The sequence below is a fragment of the Xiphias gladius genome, chromosome 14 (genome assembly GCF_016859285.1).
Source record: "Xiphias gladius isolate SHS-SW01 ecotype Sanya breed wild chromosome 14, ASM1685928v1, whole genome shotgun sequence".
NCBI classification, from domain to species: Eukaryota; Metazoa; Chordata; class Actinopteri; order Istiophoriformes; family Xiphiidae; genus Xiphias; species Xiphias gladius.
This window is the reverse complement of record NC_053413.1, coordinates 22,509,191-22,531,624: the sequence shown is the minus strand read 5'-3', so window position 1 is coordinate 22,531,624 and position 22,434 is coordinate 22,509,191. Positions and strand designations below refer to the sequence as shown.

General features: G+C 44.3%; 1 protein-coding gene across 2 annotated transcripts in view; it reads left to right on the top strand.

Annotated features, from left to right (window-relative positions):
- Positions 1 to 5,184: 5,184 nt before the first annotated feature.
- st6galnac5a (ST6 (alpha-N-acetyl-neuraminyl-2,3-beta-galactosyl-1,3)-N-acetylgalactosaminide alpha-2,6-sialyltransferase 5a) overlaps positions 5,185 to 22,434 on the top strand; it is a 46,874-nt gene continuing 29,624 nt past the window's right edge. Inside the window, exons 1-2 of one of the 2 annotated variants that reach the window (XM_040144128.1) lie at positions 5,185 to 5,599; positions 6,515 to 6,724. In XM_040144128.1, coding sequence (XP_040000062.1) covers positions 5,585 to 5,599; positions 6,515 to 6,724 — 225 coding nt within the window. In that variant the 5' untranslated portion in view covers positions 5,185 to 5,584. Of the gene's footprint in view, positions 5,600 to 5,830; positions 6,306 to 6,514; positions 6,725 to 22,434 lie in introns of those variants that run through there. The other variant, XM_040144127.1, reaches the window with a different exon arrangement.

Here is a 22,434-nt window from a genome sequence, read left to right as displayed (position 1 = left end):
TACTCTAAAGGGTAAAAATTCTGCAGCACCAGTGCAAAACAGCCACAGAGTAAATGCATAAATACATGAAGATTTATGCGGTGGCCACCTCTGAGGATGCCCGTTATTGCCTATTTGTCAAATTGCCCACTTTTTCCCTAAAATAAGGCTCGGAGATCCAAATTCCCTTTCATTGCCCTTCACCAAGTGTACACTTCAAAGACTTCCTTTCTTTGAAACTGCTTTCTGAGGTGCTGCTGTTGATGTTTCGATGTTATTGCCGAGCCTTCCATCCTTACGCTGTGTTATGGCGCATTATTCCCCAGTGACTGATGGCCACGGTGATGTGGATTATCATTTCTGGGAAGTCTCTTTTGCTTCTCCCATGGGGACCTGTTCTTTTTTTTTTTTTTTTCATAAGCAGATTATACACAATTACTGGCAAATGGGGGTGAAACATGCAGCAGCTCCACTTCAGATGTCATGCATTGTTATATGTAGTTTAGCTCTCCATTGTGCTGTGGATTGTGAATACAAGCTCTTGTCGTGGGGACCAGAGTTGATACCTGAAAATGATGTCAAACTTGACAAACTCTTTAAAACATAAGTCTGCGGATATTCTATATTTTTCTAAAAGTCAACCAAACCCATGAAAAGAGAAAAACCGTTAGCTGATCCGACTAACAAGTGTTGCCTGTGTAGCCAAAGCCTCATGCTGTAATGTAAATACATTACATATTTACATCAGTCGTTTCAGCAAAATGTTTTTGCTGAAACGACTGATGCAAATATGAAATGTATTTACAGTACCAGCACGGCGTACGTGGGATTGCCTCAATAAAAACTAAAGTGCTAGTCAGAATTCATGGTAATGAAGAGACATGTCTCCCAGAGCAGCAGTGTGGTTGACTGACTTGTATTTAATAGTTTCTGGACAACAGTGGAGGTCAGTGGAGGTCTATGGCCCTTTCAGGTGGGAAGGCCCTCAAATGGCCAAAGGAATTAAAGCTTTGTCCATCGAAAGCAAAAGAGGAGGTGGGTGTGATAATGTGTCAGAGCCACAAAGTCTGCAGAGAGACGAGGTCGGGCCGGTTGAATGGGTTGACAAAACTTTATGACAACAAAGGTCCCCTAACCTTAACATAGCAGTAATTTTAACCCAAGCCACGATGCTTCTCCTAAACCCAACTTGGTCATAAACCCTAGCTTTGATTCAACATAAGACGATTTTGTTGTGGTCTGTAACCGTTTTGGAAGGCAAAGACAAATTGATGTCCTCATGCTGACAGGGGCGTCAGATCAGAAAACGCTGCTACGCCCTGATGGACAAACAACTTATTTTGTAGATCCGTTTAAAAACACACCAAGCTGTTGCACTTAAGTCTTTACAATGAACATGGGCAGGGTAGTTTATTTTGAGTCAGTCCAACATACAGTACAGCGCCATGCTGCTGGAAATACCAGCCCTGTCAGCGAACGGGAACGTAAGAATTGAACAATTCTACAAAACCCTGAATCAGGGTCTGTGTCACCATTTTTAACATTCTCATTGTCCACGATATCTCTGCATGACAACTATGGTATTGTTAAAATTAGGGAAAGATGGTGGTTGTGGCACATAAATTATGATTAGAGTTAGGAAACTGAAACATTTGGTTAAAGTCAGGGAGAGTTTGTGTTTTATTAGATGGTGATGATGATGTGATGAGGATGAAGGAGACGCCGCTGACACCGTCTTGATTGCATATAAAAGGTTTATTACAAAGAAGCACAGCGTCAAGTCGAGCATCTGCAGATCTGCTTGTGAGAGGGTGTGAAGCCGAAGAACCACTCTGAAAATCAGCCTTGACCACCGAGTCTCAAATAAGGCAGTTGTTTTTTTTTCCTGAAAAACGTCGCTAACCTATGGCTTTACGTCCCAAGCATTTCCTCCTATTCAAACTGCAAGGCACCCTCTGAGGACCTTTGACCTATGGCCTCTATGTAAAAACATAAATTCAGTTCTACATATGTAAACATACACCTCAAGATCTTAGGTGGCAAAAAAGGAAATGTTGACTGCGCGTCCGTGATGGGACGCCTCAAATTTATGCATTTGCTTCGAAAGTGGGCAAGTGGGCACTGGTTGCCAATTTAGAGGTGCAGAAGTGTCCAATCTGAACATAATTTGTAGGGATACTGGGCTGGTAAATACTCACTACAGAACCAAATCCGTGTCTGACAACAGTCTCCAACAACTGCAGTGTTTACATTGTTTTAATTATTGGTTGCAAAAAATATGCAGTGTCTGGGAAAATTACTCTGGGAAATTACTGAAACTATATATCTGTATATAATTGTACACTTATGTCTTCAGTAGCAACAAATGGGCCCGGGGCTGAGAGCTACAGATAAAGGTAGGGAGGTTTGAAAGTAATGAGAGACAGACTTGAGACATTGTCGGTTTTCTGGTCTTTTCATGGTTGACAATACAAAAAGAAATTAGAAAATTCCAAGCATTATCCCTTAATTGGGACTTTCATAGTTAACTTTGCCGTGTCAAGCATAGTGACACATGTTTTCCATTTCTGCCGCTCAAATTTGAAGTTCTCATCTCATAATCTTTTCAACGACTGCTGAGCTGGTTTAAGGTGACACATGCTTAAAAAAAAAGCAGTTAAAAACACAGTTCTTTTTAAATCTCTGTACAGAAGAACTGTAACGCTCCATACTTCTGTCCGAGTCAGAATTCCCTCTCTACAGTTAGTACAGACTGCAGCAACAGGAATTCGAGCACAATCTACAGGACGTGACTGTATTATCTTTGATTTACGCCTCACCACACTGGTCAAACGTTGATCACTTGAAAGGTGATCAGCGTTTCATTGATCACCTTTCAAGTCTTGGCCAAGCGTCTAGCAAACATCTCTGAACTGTTAATAATCCACGAGTCAAATCCCTGAAAGAGCGCTTCGGGCAGTACGGTTCGCTTCTAGTTAATCCACAACTGGAGGCAGCTGACTTTCTCTGTGAGGCCACAACACCAGCTGCATGGATGAAAATGCCAGAATAGCTCCGTCACTGCCTCGTCTTAAATCATTCTTTTAAAAAACTTGGTGCTCTTCTTCTTCTCTCCTTTTCCTACTGTTTATTTTTTGTTTATATAATTAGTGCATTTGGCATTATTTCTTATCAACATGGGGATCTTCCTATATGGTTAAAAAGTTATATGTACTGTATATGTTAATGTTTATGTATACTGTATGTGTCTGTGCGTGTTTATGTCCACATACACTCACCAAGCACTTTATTAGGAACGCCATACTAAAACTCGGCAGGGCCTCCCTTTGCTTCAGTTCTTAGTGGCATCGATCCCACAACATGCTGGAAACAGTCCCTCAAGATTCTGGTCCGTTCTGGTCTCATCACGTCCTTTCTTCAGATGCGCCGGCCGCACATCCATGCTGCCAGTCCCCCTGTCCTACCACATCCCCACGGTGTTCTGCCGGATTCAGATCTGAGGACCGGGGAGGCCTCTGAAGTTCACTGAAGCCACTGCCATGTTCAGGAAACCAGTTTCAGACGACTTCCGGTTCAAACGTTATCATGCTGGCAGTAGCCACCAGAAGGTGGTAAATTGAGGTGCATAAAGTGATGCACGTGGTGTCAGCAACAATTACTCAGACAGGCTGCGGTATTCAGACCGTGACTGATTGGTATTAAGGGGCAGAAAGTGTGCCAACAAAACATTCTCCACACCATTACACCACCACCAGCAGCAGCAGCCTGGACGGTTGACGCAAGGCAGGTTGGATGCATGGATTCATGGGCGATGATGCCAAAATCTGACCCCAACCATCTGCTGCCTCCGCAGAAAGCCGGGTTCAATCACACCAAGCCGTGTTTTTCCAGTCTCCAACTGTACAGTTTTCGGTGCAGCCCGTGCCCACGGCGGCCTCAGATTTCTGTTCTTGGCTGACGGGTGCGGAACCCGGCGTGGTCTTCCGCTGTTGCGGTGCATCCGCCCTAAGGTTGGACGTGTTGAGCCTTCTGAGATGCTCTTCTGCTCGCCACAGTTGTACAGAGTGGTTATCGGTTTTAATACACAGACACCATAGGCTACAGCACGCACACCCACACTGTGGCATGGACATACATGTCTAGGAAAACTACCAGGAAGCCGACAGAGAAACAGGTGTGGCAGGGATAGAGCACAAGCTGCATGTTGTTTTAATGCTGAAACCCATAATGTTTGTTCAGTTAGTTTACTGTCTAGTTTCAGATTCAAGCTAATGGGGGGAATTGTTAAAAAAAAAAGAAGAAAAGAAAAAAAAGAAAACATATCAGCAGAGTATATCTCAGTGTTTTTTATGTTGGGTTGGCAAGCGAAACCCTATTTATATAGCACTTTTCAGTATATGAATCAAAAACGAGAAAACTGAATGTACAACCCATTTAAAACGAGAGAAACCCGGACATAATCAAGAGGAAGTGGATCAAAATCAGTCAAACCTGTGCTACACCCGTGCTCTGATGCGGAAACAGCAGCGGCAGAGGAAGCTTTCGAATATTTTACCGAAGTAAAAGCAGGAACCGCGATGTCAATGACTCCATTACAAGTGGAAGAAATACAGGGCAAACGTTACCTCGGTGAAAATACAAATAGAAATGACAAGCATTGGTTCCAGCAAAATGTACTTAAAGTGTGGAAAGTAAAAGTACTGGACACTGTCACATACTTGGACTAATACTACCGGTGCGGTACTGTCGAGCTGTAGAGAGCCGAGGTGGCGCCAATACCAACTGCAGCAAACATCGCGGCCCGTCTCGCTGTGTAGCGTGGTTTGATGCCCAACACTGCATCGCGTCTCGTAGACCCCATCGCGTTTTGCATTGGTACGATTTCAGTTTCCGAAGTAGCTGGTGGCCGCGGCCGCGGTGGGGTGAGAGGTGGAGCGAGGTCTCGCCTCTGAACTTGCGGTGGAGTGGAAGGGCCAAGTGGCCTGAGGTGGACAATACTCCGGCAAATTGCACGGATACCTTTAAATTGGTACTCAAACGGGGGGGGGGGGTTGAGTAAACGTACTTGGTTAACGAGAGGCCCGGTGTTGATGTCGGGTAGTCACACAGGTGACGGTCGCTGCCGTCCAACAGCCCCGCGCCCTCGCGGTCGACCGCACATTTTATGCGGCAGGCGCCAGAGGATGACACGGCGTGGGCCCACCGTCCTCCGGAGTCACCCGGGCGGAGATTTTCCGCCAAATATACAACTCGGCGGGACATTACCATTAAACAAAACGGCCTTATCGCCCTCTTGCAGGTGGTGTCTTTAATTAACGGCGCCGCACCTCCGCTCGTCACACCCCCCCTCCCCCCTCCCCCTCTCAAACTCGGGGGGCTTTAAGACCCAGCAGAGGTCCGATAGTGAACATCTGTCGCCTCGTCTTCCACTGTAATGAATTGCGCCTGGGCTCCGGTCTGAAGACACACAAGCAGCGGCAGGCGGGCCCCGGCACAGTGCGGACGGAGCGGAGTGGACCCGGGACGTGAGCAGAGGACGCCGGACCATGAGAGAAAAGTGGAGTCCGACGCACTGAGCCGCAGCGTTAAGACAGCGCGCCGAAAGATGAAGACACCTATGGTAAAGGTTTCCGCCGCGTAGCCCCGTAGGCAACTGTTTGTGCCCGCTTTGAGAAAATCCGGCATTGTGCCGAGAAGTGCGCTCCAATCGCCGTAACGCCGCCGGATCAAAAGATTAGGATCTGAACAATGGGCGTCCAGCTGTGCGCTCTGCTTGGCACTAAAGCTCCGGCTCGTCTTGTGATAAACACCACAGCATGGACCCCGGCGCGCTGGATGTCAGTTCAGTGGACGGAGATGCGTAGAATTTTTGAAAATGCACGGAATTTGATTGCTTTGATATTACTCGTGTCCCTGCACGTTGCCCAGTTTACGCAGCTGTGAAGTGATGATTTAAAAAAAAAAAAAAATCCACGCATCCAGCAATCCTTGTCAGGCACGGTGCCACGAAACAAATCAAAAGTGTCAGGAGCCGCTTATCTTAAGCATCTGTAATTTAACTCGGATCTCCAGCGTGGAAGCTCAGACCGATACCCCTCTCGACTCACAAGGTCGGGATATCGATCTGAACTTTCACTTCCCGGCTCCCTGCGTCCCTCTGAGGTGTGGCACCCGCTGTAAATTACCCCGCGGACGTGGCCCCATGAACGCACCTGAGCATTGAAGTGCACGCACGCAAACTAAGTGGAGGTGATCGTTAACAGCCCGGCATCTCGTCAATGTCATCAATGTGCCTGCGCCCTGAATCTAGATCGATAAGAGCTGGGGTTTGTTTGTTTTTTTCAAAGTTTTGGTCGCACGCGACATGAATTAGGGGAAGTTCTTGGTGTTTTCCGTGACAAACCCAGCCGAGGAGGCTGATGATGATGATGATGATGCCTCTTCATCTGTTGTCGAGCCTGCAGGTGCAGCCCTGAACTCCGTTCGGTGCAGCCGGACTAATGCGCCGGCGTCTGCTTTGTGTCTTTTGTGACAGCGCCATGGGGTAGCCGTGCTTCTCGTGCTTCTCCTCTGCGCCAGCTTGTTCCTCGTGTACAACGGCAGCTTCCACATCGCTTCCAGGGACGCGAACGACACGCACATCCGACGGCATGAGCAGCTGCGGCGGCCCACCGAAGCCCCCGCCCGCGTGGCCGAGCCTCACCCCCCGGTGCTCCAGGGATACAGCGGCATCATCGACCATAAGGTAAGCAGATGTGGCCGGCTGCCCGCCTCTCCCGCGACGCCGGCGAAGACTTTGAAAGTGAAACTAGTTTTACTTTCTGCCATTAGGAGCCCATTTCCGCACCACCTCTTGGCGTTCTCCACCTGACACGCCACGCGCGCGCTCATGAACGCACACCTGTCCCTCGGCCTGATGACCAGCAGTCCTCTACCTGCACAGCTCTTTCAGAGACACAGTGAGAGAGAGAGAGAGAGAGAGAGAGAGAGAGAGAGCCAGAGAGAGAGAGCGAGCCCCCCTCTGTCATTTATCACAGTTTTCTCCAGTACACACTCAGTGCCCACCTGTCGTTACTAATAACAGCTTAGGCTGGGAATGAAATCCTTAGCTGCATTCCTACCCGCTAATTGATAAGCCCGGGAGACCCGCAGCTGGGTGAAGCCTTGCGTCACCGTAGAGGTGCATTGACTTCCATCCATTTACCAAGCCAGGAGAAAACAATCGATGCGAGTACTGGGGAGCGAAAGCGCTTGCAACTAAAGCAGACCTAATCACCTTGTAAAGGTTTTTTGTTTTCTTCTTCTTCTAGGGCAACATACAACGACACCGTTCTTCTCTGCAAGCAGTCCGGTTGATGGGCTGCTGGGACGGTTTGTGCAGCGGTCCGCACCGCTGACGCGAACAATGGACGCAACAGTTCTCCGACAAATTGGGTTTAAGATGTGTAAAAAATTTTCGAGAGACGGAAATTGCGGAAGAACTCGCGGACGGATTATGAGACAATGCCCCCCCCCCGGGGGCAAAGACAGAGAGACACAGAGTGACTGCAAATAATGCCGCCGCGGTTGCAGTTGTTTTGTGTGCCTCTGTTGTCAATTTGCGACTCTTCGTAATGGTTCTCGTGTCTCTTTGTAGTCATTTTCCATCTCCCCCTCTAGTCGTTTTCCATATCTCTGTAGTTGCTTTGTGTCTCTGGAGTCGCTTTGCACCTCTTTGTAGTTGTTTTGTCTCTCTCTGCGGTCACTTTGCTTCTCTTCGTAGAAGCAGGCACCTCTTTGTAGCCATTTGATTGAATTTTGAACAAGAGAGAAGCCGCTCTTCAAACAGTGCCTCTAGCCCAGCGGCCCCCCCCTGACCCCACTAGCCATGGGTTCTCTTCGAGCCATGCATCCACGGCGGGACTGACGGCACTTTGACTGGCAGGTCCAGTCGATACTGCCATCTCTTTTTCAAGGAAAAGTATCTGTTGGCTGCCGGAAAACATGCTTTAAATCTTCAGATTATGTCGTCGTTTGACAGCTCCCCCTCCTGCTGTTGCTCTGCGGATGAGACAAAATAAGCTGCACCAACATGTATCGGCTGGAAAGATTGGGAAGTCAACGCATTCTTCTCGAACGTCTGAAAAAGTAGCCTGGTTGGTAAATGATCCTTTTCCTAAATGAAACACCAGGGGCTCTGAGGAGTAACTTAATCTTGTGACAAAGTAACGCTGGTTGGCTACAGAAGGTGGAGCCATTATTCATTAAAAGAAATCTCGCGGGTGCAGAAACCAACGAGTGTGGAGGCCTGTAATGTCTTCTGCTGATGACTGTGAAAAGTTCAGCTGGCAGAGTTCTCCCGGGAGAAGTGCTGCTTGTTTGTCCACTTAAGTTTCCCTTTTGAGCCCCTCGGCCCCTAGATGTTGCAATCCACGTTGGTGACCTTTTGTGTGTGTGTGTGTGCAGTGAATTCACATTGCTCTTCACAAACGACATACTATACTTACCTGGTGCACGTAGTCATGGTGACTTCATGTGTATGTGGGCAGAGTGATTCTTTGAACGATTCTTTTTTTTTTCTTGCATTTAATTGGTCTTATTTTCATAGTTTCTGCCCTTATTCGGTATCGTTATAGGTTACAATAGCATGTTACCCACCAGGATAATGTTGAAGCTCAATTTAGGGATTTGGTGATGTCACTAAAACAGAGTGCAGGAGACAATTAAACACATTGTGGCCAAATCCACAGCTTCCCTATGTTATCCAAATGATGATTCATTCATTAGCTTTTGCAGAACTACTTCCTGATTCAATATTTACATATACTGCACCCACTGCTCGTGTTCTTTTATCTAACTCTTTTATCTAAGACTTCGAGCTTGAAGTGAGGACAGTTTTGGATATGGAGGGTTTTTTTTTTTTTGAAATTTGTTTTCAGTATTTTTGGGACATTTTATCCCACACAAAGACAGTAGAGCGGTGTCAGGAAATGAGAGGAGATAAAGGCGACATGCAGCACAAGGCCCCAGCTGGACAAAACCAGGGATTTTTGCAGTTCATGGTGGGCTACCAGGGCGCCCCAGAAAGAGAAGACATTTTGCTCAGTCCTCGGTTCTGCAAAGTGCTGTTGGAAGGTTAAGACTTGTGTTTTAGGTTTAGGCCTGGAATTGGGTTTTGGTTTACAGCGTAAGATTTGGGTTCGGCATGCAGTTGTAATGGTTAAGATTAGGACTAAGCGTAAAAGATGCTTTCCACGTCTCCCTGGCTGCGAGCATTTCCTTGACCGTATGCGCGCCTCCAAAAATGAATGACTGTGCCGACGGTATATGTGCTGACAACCATGTGTGAACATGCCTCCTTTAGCAGACACCCAGTGCAGCATAAACAGTACGTGAGCATCGACTGTCTATGTCTGCATCCGCTGTGGAGAATATCCAGTCCTCTAGGCTCCTGTTGAAACGCATTATGTCAGCGAGGGTCCACACAAGTATACTGCGGAAGAACCACTACACACATTTGTGGAAACAAGCGTCTTTCAGTGCAATGGACAATTATAAAAAGCATTCACATTGAATTCAACCTTGCTTTAGCTTCCAGTTAATTTGGTTTGGATAATTGGTTTAAGATGGAGATTCTCGCAGCATGTTTGTCTCTCGGGTTGCGTTAATGCAGTAATTTAGTAATGAATAAGATTTTTAATTTTACAATTGGAAATCACGCCCCAAAAATGACATGAATTAAAAAATAAATAAATAAAAAGATTTCCCTTGAAGTGTCAAAAACGTCGAATGGTGTGAATTTGTTTGTAGCAGCGTGGGATGTGGATTATGGACCTGGTGTGGAACAGAAAAAGATCCAGTTAATATTTGTCTGTGGTCAATATGCCAGCGGCTGCTGAGGTTCTAGTCTCTGAATCTAAATTATTGCACGGCGAAGTCACACAGTTCCCTCAGAAGTCGTGTGGAGCTAAGGACGCACAAGGAACTGTGAAATGAGTCAGTCATGTTTTAAGACAGCCGATGGGGCACGCAGCAGCATCTTTTTTTCTCACTGCCTGAAATGCCAATATTCAGTGACCGTGTACGTTTTGATTTGATGAGGATTTGTCAGTAATGCGTCAGTAAACCCAGCTATGGATGAGAATTGATTTTTTTTTTTTTTTCTCCTACTGACGGGAGCAGCCAAGCATCACAAGTAAACCGGCAATTTATTTTTTCCCTTGGCAATAAACTTATTGACATTTTGGTGACAGGGGACATCAATTAGGGCCTTGGCTTCACTAAGCATCATTTATGCTTCTTCAAACCTGCTATTATGTCACCCTTCACATGCCGCCTCCGCAAGCTGCAATCAATACTTTATTATTTGAATGCACTTTGCCACTACAGCATGTGGTAGTGCATAATGCAGTACTATCTTCAGATACTTTGCCTGCAGTTTTCTGAGCCATTGTGTCCCTGCCTGCGGTTTGACAACATGGATGAGTCTTCTCTGCACATATCGAGTATAAAAGTTTTTGGCCTTGCCGTGCATTTTTTTTGTCCCGCAGTGCTGAATGATCGGTGTTTGGAAGAAATACTCTGACATGAACATTTGTCTTCTTCATCTTTGCTTGCTGACCTCTCTGCCATATTGATCTTTCTAAGATATCAGCTAGCTGGCACGCAGGGTGCACTGCCAGTCAGCCTTTGACCGCTTCGCTTTATCTTCTACCAGAATATCAAACTCACCACAACCCAGAAAATATTTTGAAGCCTATAAGTTTTCTGCAGACTTTTGGCCAAGATGCTAAAGCTTTTTTTTTTTTTTTTTTAATGTTTGAACAAAAAAAATGTTTTTTTTTTAAGGGTTATGAACTACATTCTTCAGATATTTTTTGCATGTTACAGACTATGTTTACGTATCTGGAATCCATTAAATTGAGTTAAACTGGGTATTTTCAATGCGGCATGTTTGATTTAGGTCAGAATAAAGGCTAATTCACTTCTATCTGTGTAGCAGCATTGGCTGGCTTGGACTTGTGCTGTGAAGACTGTAGAGGAGAGGGATGAGATAAGGAAGCAAAGAAAGAAACTTTGGACAGAGATGAAAAGGGAAAGAAACTATTGTAGAGTAAGGGCAAAGAAAATGAGAGAAGAGGACAAAACTAGGAAAGGGTAAGGATGGGGAGAATGATAAAAGAGAATATAGGACCCAGGAACGGTTCGGCCTGAGAGAATGAGACAAGAGAGGGAAGGAGGAGGCAGAAACAGACACAAGAGTGAAAGATAGAGATTGAAATCCCATTGGGTTTACTTTCTTCTAGAATTATCCTGCTTTTCATTTTCTCTGTGAGTAGGAGGAGGAGGAGAGGAAACCACTCATCGCCCGTCTTTCTGTGGAGGATGAGGCAGCGTAACCGTCTTCCTCTGATTGCCTCTCTGACACCAGAATCATGCAGATTTCTAACTGATATCCTGCAACTTAGATGGAGAGGAAGTAATGGAGGAGATTTCGGCGCAAACGAGAGCGAGGAGCCTTATCAAACGCGAGGGCACCCTGATGTCATGCTGGAGAAGAATGAATTCGGCTGACTTTTCACGTCTAACAAGGCACCATATGTTTTTTCATATGAACAAAAGTCAAACAACAAGAGTCTACAGCGATGCTAGTGGTTCTGTAGGACTGTACTTTAAGGAGTATTCTACCAATTTAGCATTGCAGTCCTATTGACTAAGGGTCAAAATAAATGCAGCAGAACAAGCCATACTGTGTTCAATTATGATGCCTACGTTACCAACAATGCAACTTGCTCACTGACAGCTCAGTCAGAGATTGGGGTGTGTTCATGCTGGTAGTGTCTAATGTAGCCTCGGGCAGCTGGCCTCCAGCTGAAACTAGGAGTGAGCTACAGAGGTCTGGTAAGTTCGCTCCTTTCTAACTGCACAGCCCCAGATTTTTTTGGGTTTTCATACTTCTCAACCGATCAGACTTGGTGCAGCTCCCTCTGGAACCACAAGAGGCTTTATACAACTTTTTTCACATATGCTGTGGTAAATAAACTTTGATGGGTAAAATCAGTGGAGCTCCCTTGTGGAGTGGTTCTTTGAGGCAATATAGGTGCCAGCATGCAATGACAATGTTAACATGCTAAAGTAAGCATGTAATGTATAATGTTTACTATAATTGCTATTAGTTTAATGTGTGTGCCAGCTAACGTTTGCCAATTAGCAGTACAGTTGAGGCCAATTGGAATGTAGTTTCTAGCTGTGTCAAATGTATCTGACAGATTCTGTAAGTGCTATGCGAAGGCAACTGGACTTGCTTGAAGTTCCTAGAGATTCGCCTCTCATCCGAAGGGCTTCTTCAGTTCTAACTGACTAGTGCGGAGTTCCGGGTATTTATCGTCTGGTGAGATGAGGTCACATGAGTCGTTGAGCCTCCCCGTCATCGTGTGGATCACACAGGTCAAGGTGTGGATGGGTGTTAAGACCTTGACACCTCAGCCAACAAAAGCACTTTGGTTAAAGTTAGGAGAAGATCATGGTTTTACTTAAATGTAAATAAAGACATTGTCTGACTGTGATCTTTTTCTGTATAAAACCAGATCACAATCTTTTCCTAACCTTAACCGAGAAATGTGCCTAAACATAAACAAGACCAGGTAAAAACCTAGTATGTGGCTGGAGCACGTATGATTAATGCACGAAATTGAGGACATAGTTGAAAACTGTTGAGGAACGGCTGTAAGCAATTTCTGTCAATGGAAAATAGCAGAAGCCTGCTGGAAAAGTCGCCGGCTGTCTCCAGATGACGTAATACACACATTAGCATGTCCGTGATGTCATTGCGTCATATTTGCATTCTGCCTAGCGTCAGCTGGTTTCAGCCTTTTATCTGTTTGCTTCTCACCTTACTCTCTGTGCTCACATACAGTATTTTAATGCAGCTGAATTCCAGTCGGTAACTCTAGCAACACTCGGCCTGCTGACCAAGGGTGTAAATTCAGCACCCAGTCATGCGGACACATCAGTGATACATTCAGTATCAGCATATTTGCCAAGTACATAAATTAATAACATATAGTCATTACGGTCCTAGAAGATTTAATCCGGTCACAATGACGTTTCCTGCAATTTTTATTTGTTGTCGTCCATGAGTTGTATATAATCGTAATTTGTAGGAGACAAGGTTGCCGGTAGTTGTGACCAAAGTGGCGGATCAACTGACTGTCAAGTCGATGGTACAATGTCGCCATCCCAAGGGATGTTATCATAGCTTTAAAAAAAAAAACTGTTGTTTAGCTGCAGACAGTCCCACTGAGATGGCACAAGAAATTTACAAAGCAGACTCTTCTGCACAAAGTCTGGATAGGGTCGGTTTTAGACATATCTGGGATGGAAAATACTGTCTGACTAGGTACACTTTGCTTGAAGGCATGAGCCGAGAAGATCGAAGCCATCTGTGCCAAGGAGACATGACAAGGCATCCTTCTCCCAGCCACAGCTTTAGTGACAGCTGGAGAAGTGAGATGTTTAATATTTCATCTCAGACAGCCACATCTTTCTATGGTTTTCTCCAAGCAACAAAGCCATTTTTAACTGTTCATTAGGATTTTGCTATGCAGACAGCCAGCTGGATAGCGAGACAGAAAACTCCCCAATTAGGCCGTTATGGCCAAGGATCCTGTAGTCATTTTATGTGAACTAACAGTGTTTGTGAAGTCTGCAGGGCTATGGGTGTGTGTGCTTAAATCTGTGCGTGTGTGTGTGAGGTCTGCCTTTGTGTTTTGTACCATTAGGAGTTTTGAAATCACAACGAGAACTGCACAAAACATTAACAACAGATAACCACTATTTTTATGCAGAGACCTTGTTAGAATGTTAAAAATGCTTGGTTTTGACTGAGGAGAAGAGAATAGTGGTTTTGTTATGCCACAGTGGTCCCAATTGGGGCATAGTCTTGGATTTCAAGTTATCTCCAGTGCATTCTGCTCCCGCCAAACATAACACAGCTTCAGGCTCTTTCCAAGGCAGGCCTGGAAAGCAATTATGGATGAAGGAGGAAGAGAGGGGACGCTGCCTCTCGATAAGCATTCCCTCGACGGAGTAATCTCACACTTGGTGCCTTTTGGCATATTGTGGTTAGGGAATCACTGGTGAAGTCATACTTTTTCAACATAAAGGAAGTGGAGGGAAATTTCTTGAGGCACATGTCATGAGGTGAATGGTGATTTCATGCTTCTCTGTCTTTTAACCTTTGGTGCTTGGTAAGCTGTAACCTGGTTGGGTGCTCTCCTTATTTGGTCCCTGAGAGACCTGTAAAGGATCTGAAAAGGTTAAACTATGAGAAATGGATGATACCTTTTGGCACAACATCAGGAGATAGATGATGGGCTGCCGCTGCCTTCTACATCACTGAGAGCGAATACAAAGAGACGGCTGGCAGGAAGCACTGCAATAAAACCCAATTGCTTTGCTTTCCTGTCCTCTGGCTCCTCAGACACACAAGGCCGGCTACATTACTCAGCTCTTTAGGCGTGATTAATGAGCATGTCCTCCATGGTGGGAGAGAGGAATGATCAAAATGTTATTTGTATTTTGGCGTAATCTCTTTCTGTATGCCGTGAGCACCCCCCCCCCCCTCAGATTAGAAACATATTGGATGCCAAGGTTATTAATTATAGAGACCTGAGGCTTGCCAAAACAGTGCACTTCTTTGCCAGTAATGGAGCAAAGGAGTAGAGTTGTATCAAAGTTGGCGAAGTTTTTCTGTAAAAGAAAAAGGGACAAACCAAAAGTTGCAGAGGAAACCTGAGCACCAGAGAGCCATGAAGTAAGAAACAGCCTTCTGTAGCCTTGTAGTGTTTTGCTGATGTGACATTAATTCGTTGCCTGTACCACGTTGCTTCAGTCGAAACACTCCCAGTTACAGGGCCGACTTTGATGTATATCCCATCGTTTCCCCATTGAGAACGCAGTGTCATGGTTATTCGTCAAAGGTTCTTTGGTCTCCTGCTCTCACTGATGAGCCTACTGATTACACTTCCAGAGGAGTAAGCATTTTTTCTGTGTGCACACAGAGCTGCTCCCGCCTCATTTTCCTCCTTCTCCGCTGGGGACTCCACATTTATTCAGGTTATATTAACAGCAGGGTCTGTCATGGGAACCCATGTCCTGGTCTGTAAAACAGACACTGTAGATAGTCCAGACTCTCTGAGACTAATTTCCGATGACGTGTCGTCCACCATGTTGAAGCCAAGCCCAGTTGTTCATACAGACAGGTGACAAATTGAAGGTAAAACCTGAATAAATGAGTGGTGAAACAAATGCAGACACTTCCATACAGGAGACAAGGTCGATTAACAGTTTAATGAGTATAGCCACAAGATCTCAACCTAACTCAACACCAAAGGGAGATTTTGGACCAACGTGTTAGACAGCAACTTTCCACCCCCATCATCAAAACACCACTTGGAGAATCTGTGCTAATCTATGCTAAGGAGCATTGAAGCTGTTTCTTAAGGCTCAAGGTAGACCATCACCATACTAATACGCCATTTACATTTGGGGTTGGTTTATGCTTTATCAGAACTAGTTCTTTCGGCATGTTGTCCGACCACGTTTGAAATCAAAAGTGTTTGTGATTGTTCTAAAAAGCCACACTGGAGGACGGAGTGAAAAGGCACACATTTTCAAACAGTCTGTCCTGGAGGACATTCTTGGTGTTGCACCCAGTTGTTCACATGAAAAGTGACAGAAACAGTTGTATCAAGAGTCAGAGAGAGTCACAGAGAGAAGTTTGGACGCCGGCTCCTTTCTCGCCTCTGCACAGCTGACCAATCATGGCGGGAAGTGGGCGTGAATGTCAGTTTCGGGAAGAAACACAGAAATGGTCGGACACAGCCTCCCTCTAATCTTGCCCATCCTACAAGCACTCCTGAAGACACATACTGGCTGCTTTATGATGCATCTGGGGTGGTTAGGGTACCTATCAGATCTCCAAAAAGCTAAATGTTAATTCAGCCGGAAGCCGTTTCAGACAGACCGAGATCTGATTACTTAAACCACCTTGGGAGGTGGTGCAAACTCTAGCCAGATTTTGAAAAGGTGTGAGTGCATTCGTCTCTTCAAGATGCTCACTAAATTCTTTAGTCCTCCCAAGATTAACTTTATCAGTGAGCAGTCTGTGAAAGTAGCCTGTAAGAGGGACTGTCCCCTGTGGTAATGGCTTTATATAATGTTTTTGCATGGTTATACAGAAGGTGTACTAAGCTATCATAGTGTTAATTTTATCCCTGATCTGAGCAACCATTGAATGATCTGTGTGAGAGAAAGAACAGTATGAGTGAGAGCCCTGTAAAGACAAGCGAAGCATTTTTCTCACTCATAAGGTGTTCATGCAAGTTATCCGTGTGTGTGTGTGTGTGTGTGTGTGTGTGTGTGTGTGTTAATTTTCTGGATATTTGTTAATTTGCTAAACCGTTATCGTTGTAACTAAACTGCTAAATTCCACAAGTTAATTTTTCCGTCAAACAGCTTCAGGTGCATTACCACGACCCTCTGGACTGGAGTAGGGCACACCCCGGTTTGTATGTAGTCTCAGGAAAAGCAAGAGACAAATGCATGTGGCTCCATATCCACTCCATTGCCAGTTTACGAGGTACACCAAGCTAAAACAAATGCAGTCTGATACAACAGTCCTGCAATAAATCCGGCCTTCGTGAAGGTTATAATGTTCAGTTTTTCGACTGCATTAGTTTTAGCCAAGTGTACTTAATAAACTGACAACTGTCTGTATGTTGACGCGGATTAATGCACAGGCTTATCTAGGCTGCAGCCTTGGGGCCCCACGTGTGCAAGGGCCCCGGATTGGCCCGGACTATTTTTAATTATTTAAATTTACTTCAGAGAAAAGTAAACCTTGACCCCTATTGGCCCATAAGAAACATTAAAAAAATTAAATAGCCGATTGGATACATGTGGACCGCCTCTACTTACTCAATCAGCACTGGTTTTCAAATAACGCGTCATTGTTACTGCACAGCATAGTGTCAAAATTCCAGAAAGAAAGTTTGAGATCAGAGCACAAAAATGAAAAGCACAACGGCAGAGAGAACAGCGCGATCGACTATCTACCAAAGAAAACCCCTACATCCCTAAATTATTATAATCCTGTCATCTAGTCGACAGCTACATAATGAAGATCCACAGCAGGAAGACTGCCAGGTAAGGGCTAACACTGGCACGGTTGAAACAAGTGCCACGGGATCCTCAGCGGCAGCCGCAGGTAGCTCCAGCCATGGCAAAGACACCAGCCAAGCCGACTGCAACCATGCCCCGCAACCACTTCACTCAGAATTTATTAAAGAAAACGATGACCCCTCAAGCAAGGTCACTGCTAAAACTTAGAAGAGGAAGGAAACGACAGTCAGTGTTTACAAATGTTGATGTAGCGCTCCGACTATGATGACTTTGCCCGAAACCAATGACATCGGGTAATGCTCTTTTTCAGAACTGGGACAAGTTAAAAACAGACTGAGATCCACAATGGGCCAGAAGAGACTGAATTATCTGTTTCTGATGTCCATTGAAAGTGAGATTCTGCGCAAATTGGATTTTACCAGCCTCATTAAAGACTTCTCTGTCAAAAAAAAAAAAAAAAATCAAGGAAGAAAAACTTCTAAAAGGTAGGAATATGTATTTGTGATTGTGCTGCTGTTGCATTATTGCTGTTATTATGTGCTGCCGCTGTGTTTATTGTATTTTTATGACTTTTTTTTATTCGAGCATTGAACAGCGGTTCAATTTGTGTCTCTGTACGGATGTTGTGATTTTGCCTCAGTAAAATAGGGTGTTTTGTACTGCTGCAGATGTTGCACCTGTTGGTTTAGATAACTAAAAGCTGTAACCGGCTTGCAGATGCACTGTGAATACACTTTTCTGTTGCATTGCCGTTTATAGTAAAGGCTGTCTCAATATGTGTGTGGAGTATGTCTTTGTGTGTGTGTGTGGACTGTGTAATATTCCTGGCATGCTTTTACACATGGCAATGAATCACTTCTATTCTGGTAAAGCATGATGAGTAAGGGAGGGGGGGCGGGGTCACAAAGAATCGCCTATGGGCCCATGACCATCGTAATCCGCCATTGGGTGGATGTGTAAATGAAAGGGCACTGAACCGCATCTGTATTTTATATCAGGATATGGGACACTTTAATTGGACAGTGAAAATGGGGTCTAATGCCACATTCATGTCATCTGAGATGGATGGCAGAGACTGAAAAGATTCCCATGTTATCGATTTGTGAGCACTCGTGTCATGAGGACGATTGTATGATTACAGAATTTGACACGTGATTAAAACAATCTGCATTGACAATTGAAAACCATATGCATTTAATTTGGGTTTACTTACACTGATTTTTTTTTTTTTTTAGGCTAATGTGAGGTGTTCTTATTTGTTTGGTTTTCGGGCATGTCCAAATTAGTAAGATACACAATACATTGGAATTGAGAAACTCAAGTTTCCCAGTCTTGGTCACCACATGGGTCTTGACATGAGCCCTATTTACAAGTCAGAGCCTCGTAATTACGAACATTCTGATATGACATGAAGGCGGCATATGACACTATGTTTGTTATTCATTTACTTTGTCGCCCATGTTTTCCTTTTTTCCGTTATGAGGACCAAAATTCTGGTCCAAAGTATTCGCTGGTGTAAGAGATTAATAAACAGGCTCCAGAATAAAAAAAACCTCATTCAGCACACATGCAGAGCCATCTCCTTTCGTGTGTTGATGACCAGTGGTTCCACTGTGGTTCAAAAACACGGCGTGGAGGTCAGCGAAGGGCCAGTCAGTTGGCAGTAATTATTCCTGGTTGTTCTGTCACCCCTCTGATAGCACAAAGTCTCTGCCGAAGCAGAGGTGTCAGCGCGGCTCCGCAGTGAACATGGGCGGTAGAGTAGGCAGTAATTTGAGGAGTGTGACGGAAATTGTCCTCACACACCTCTCTGTTTTCACAGCTTTTGCACACCTTGTCAGTCACTGTGAAAATCGGGCGGGGTTACTGGTAATATAGCTCTCACCCCCACCATCCTAGAGAAATAATGGTTTTAAACGCTGTACCTTAGATTTTAACTCTTTTTTTTTTGAGATCTTGGACAAGCCTCGGTAGCAGCAAGTGGGTCACGTTACATGTAGGTCAACACAGGAAGTTTCCACAATCGTCGGTACGACTAAACTGACTTTAGGCAGGGAGGCACAGGATGTAGTCGATGTGGTCTAACACTCGCTGCCTCAACATAATCTCATCAAAAAACAGCTCTCCGACTCAATTTCCTACAGTTAAAAATGGAATATTATTGTAAACTGTATATTTAATTGTGTTGAAATTTCAGCACTGTTTAACTGTAGCAAAGTTTAATTACAACCACAAAGTATTCAAAGCTCTCAACGTCCGGATTGCATTTAAAAAAATAAAAAAAAGAAACCCCACCACAACCTTTCCCACTTTTTTCCCCAATGTGTAATAAAAACCTTATGACATTAAAATGTACACACTGTCAGGGAACACATACAGTAAACAAACCCCCAAAATGTATTTGAGTCTTCGGCTGCTGACGAGCTTCAGCAGATAACCCAGGGTTGCACAAAAAGTTGTATCACCTAAGAAAAAGTATTGCTGCTGAGTCCTTGTTCCGTGCTTCGTTGTACTGTTGGGCTAATGCACAACAAAATGATCCTTTGCTGAACAAATAACAGACTGAATTATAGCCTGACAGCTTCTTTGTAGAATCAATGGATGTTTGTGCTTTGAGATAATAAGATAAAAATCAAGTGGGATTTGTGTTCATTATGAGCCAGCAGGCTGGTTACTTTTAAAAAGCTGCTCAAATTTTTTTTAATGAAATAAATTAAATGCATTGTTTGCCAGCGACAAAAAAACAGTCAAAATTATTTCCTTAATAAACATTTGGAACAGCGCTTGTGTATCTTTCTGATCATGCCAGCGGGGATTAACTATTTGTTTCGAAAGCAACTCGACTGGTTTAAAGATTGTTTTGAATCAGGCAATCTTTTGAAACTCCTGCTTCCTCTCAAACAGCACTTATTATTTCTGTCAAGATAAACAAATGGAACTATGAGTGAAGGTGCTTTAATATGGTTAAGAGAGTCTCGAAGTCCCCAAATATCCAGATTACCTGTCGATGCCTTGAAACTCAACAAAATTAAGTTTTCTGGTATGTGAAGTGGACAGTGTCACCGCCACCAGCTGGGAAATGCTGCATCGGTAGTAACAATCTAATCAATTGTCACAGGGGCAATTTCCTTTTATACTTCAAAGTACATTTTGGTGATAAGGCTTTTGTATCTTCACTTCAGTAAAGCTTTGAATGCGGCATTTTCGCTTGTACTTAAGTGTTTTTCCGTCGTTTTACTTAGTAAAGGCTCTGAATACTTCCTCCACCACTGTGTGACGGCCCCCCTCCGTTCAGCATGAGGTAACATGAACAAGGCTGATCAAGATTCATTAGGGGATAAAACAGTGTGGGAGCCGCTCCCTGACAGAAAGTTGTTAGCATGCATGCGCGCATTGTTTGTGTCTTTATGAATTCCTGCTAGCGAGAATACACTCAGGATTAGACTAATGAGCCCTGTGTTTGTGGGGGAGGCCCATCACCTCGGTGCAGAGCTGGAAGAAAGGGGAGGGGGAAAAAAACAAAACAAAAAACTCCAAACAATCACTTACTGATGTGAGTCGGATCCAGAGCTGCTGGCCAGGAAGGATTTCTTTCACTGTGAAGAGCTCAACCTGCGTGAGTGTTGCTCTCACTCACATGTTCCTAATCACCAGTTTGGCTATTATCGCATCTCAGGTGCATATCCATTAGGTAAATGAATAGGCATTACCTTGGCACTAAACATTAACGCCGTGATTCACTTCATCAGCGTTTTCCTAATAAAAGTCTGTGTCTCTGGGAATGCAGCGGGGGAGGGGGGGGGGGGAGCATAAACAAGCTCTCCTCCTCCCCCTAAGTTCTACCTGGTTGCACTGGGAATTTAAGATTTGTCGTGCAGATGAGCTTATCATCATGATTATTAATATGAGTCTTCTGAGTTTGCACACTCAGTGGTGAAAGAAATACTCAAATCCGTTATTTAGGTAGAAGTATCAATACATCAATGTAAAAATACTCCATTACAAGTAAAAGTTCTACATTCAGAATTCTACAAGGGAAAGTACGTGACATTTATCAAACGTAAAGTGTCCTGCAGAAAAATGGCCCATGCGACTGATATATTATTCTAATGACCTCATTAAATTGTTAATGCTGATGCATCAGTGTGTGAGCAGCATTTGACTGTTGCAGTTGGTTAAAGTGTTGCTAGTTTTGTCTACTTCGCATACAGTTAGTTGGTCAGTTTTTCCCAGCTTACTCGGGCCCTGAGGGTGGGGCCCCTCAAAAGATAAATAAGATCATTCTGAAGGGTTGGGAGATGATTAATGGGAGAGGAGAGAGGAAAAAACAAAGCGCTGCTGCACAAATCTGCATTCATTTTTTTTGGATCTTTGCTTTTCACGAAATATCCGCTACTTCGACACTCCCTTGAAGTTCTGATTCGTGCGGCCGTCTGAAAAAGTTTAGAGGGGAAAATCACTCTTTGGTGGAACAGCTAACGACTCATTTGTCAAGTTTCCATCTAAATGTGGTGCCAAGAGCCTGTTTCCATCCACTACTGTTATGCAAATATTAGGAGGTGGGAACATGGAGGTAAACGGCTGGAGGATATAATTTTTCAGCCGGGTGCCATTGAACCACTGCAAAAAAAAAAGAAAAAAAAAAGATGGCGCATAGAGATGATGTAATTAGAGGGGTGCCAATCAAACCTCAAACAATGTAAAACCTTTTGTCGCAGTTTCTTTCTCTATCAATAGAATAACTTTTTTGCGCTATTTCAGCTTTTTATTTCCGGATTCCTGGTGTTTGCGCCCAAGTGCAGCCCGTTAGAAGTATAAGGTAGCATAAAGTACAGGTACCTCCTAACGAACTCTGGCACAGTATTTGAGTAAATGTAATTAGTTAATTTCAGCCGTTTACATAGATACATTCGTGCGCAGAAAACACGCACACGAGCACAGAGAGATTGAAAGCCACACACGCGTCCTGCTTGCCAATGTGAAATCTGTTGCGTCCCAGGAGACTCTTCCTGCTTGAGTGTTGTCACTGGCAGCTGGTGTTTTATGCACTCTCAGAGACACACACACACACACACACACAAATGCACACCCTTTTTGGTAACTGTCTCTCATTATCCTCTGTTCCAGCACATAATGGAAACACTCCAGCTAGAATATTTACTATTGAAAATGTTTTCAGAGGAAGGAACCGCTTTCCCCCCACATAGAGACTGTAGTATTGGCAATGTATTATTGATGTCTTCTTTTTGTTTTTCTTGGGCTTGTTGTTATATTGTGAGAACACAACAGTAA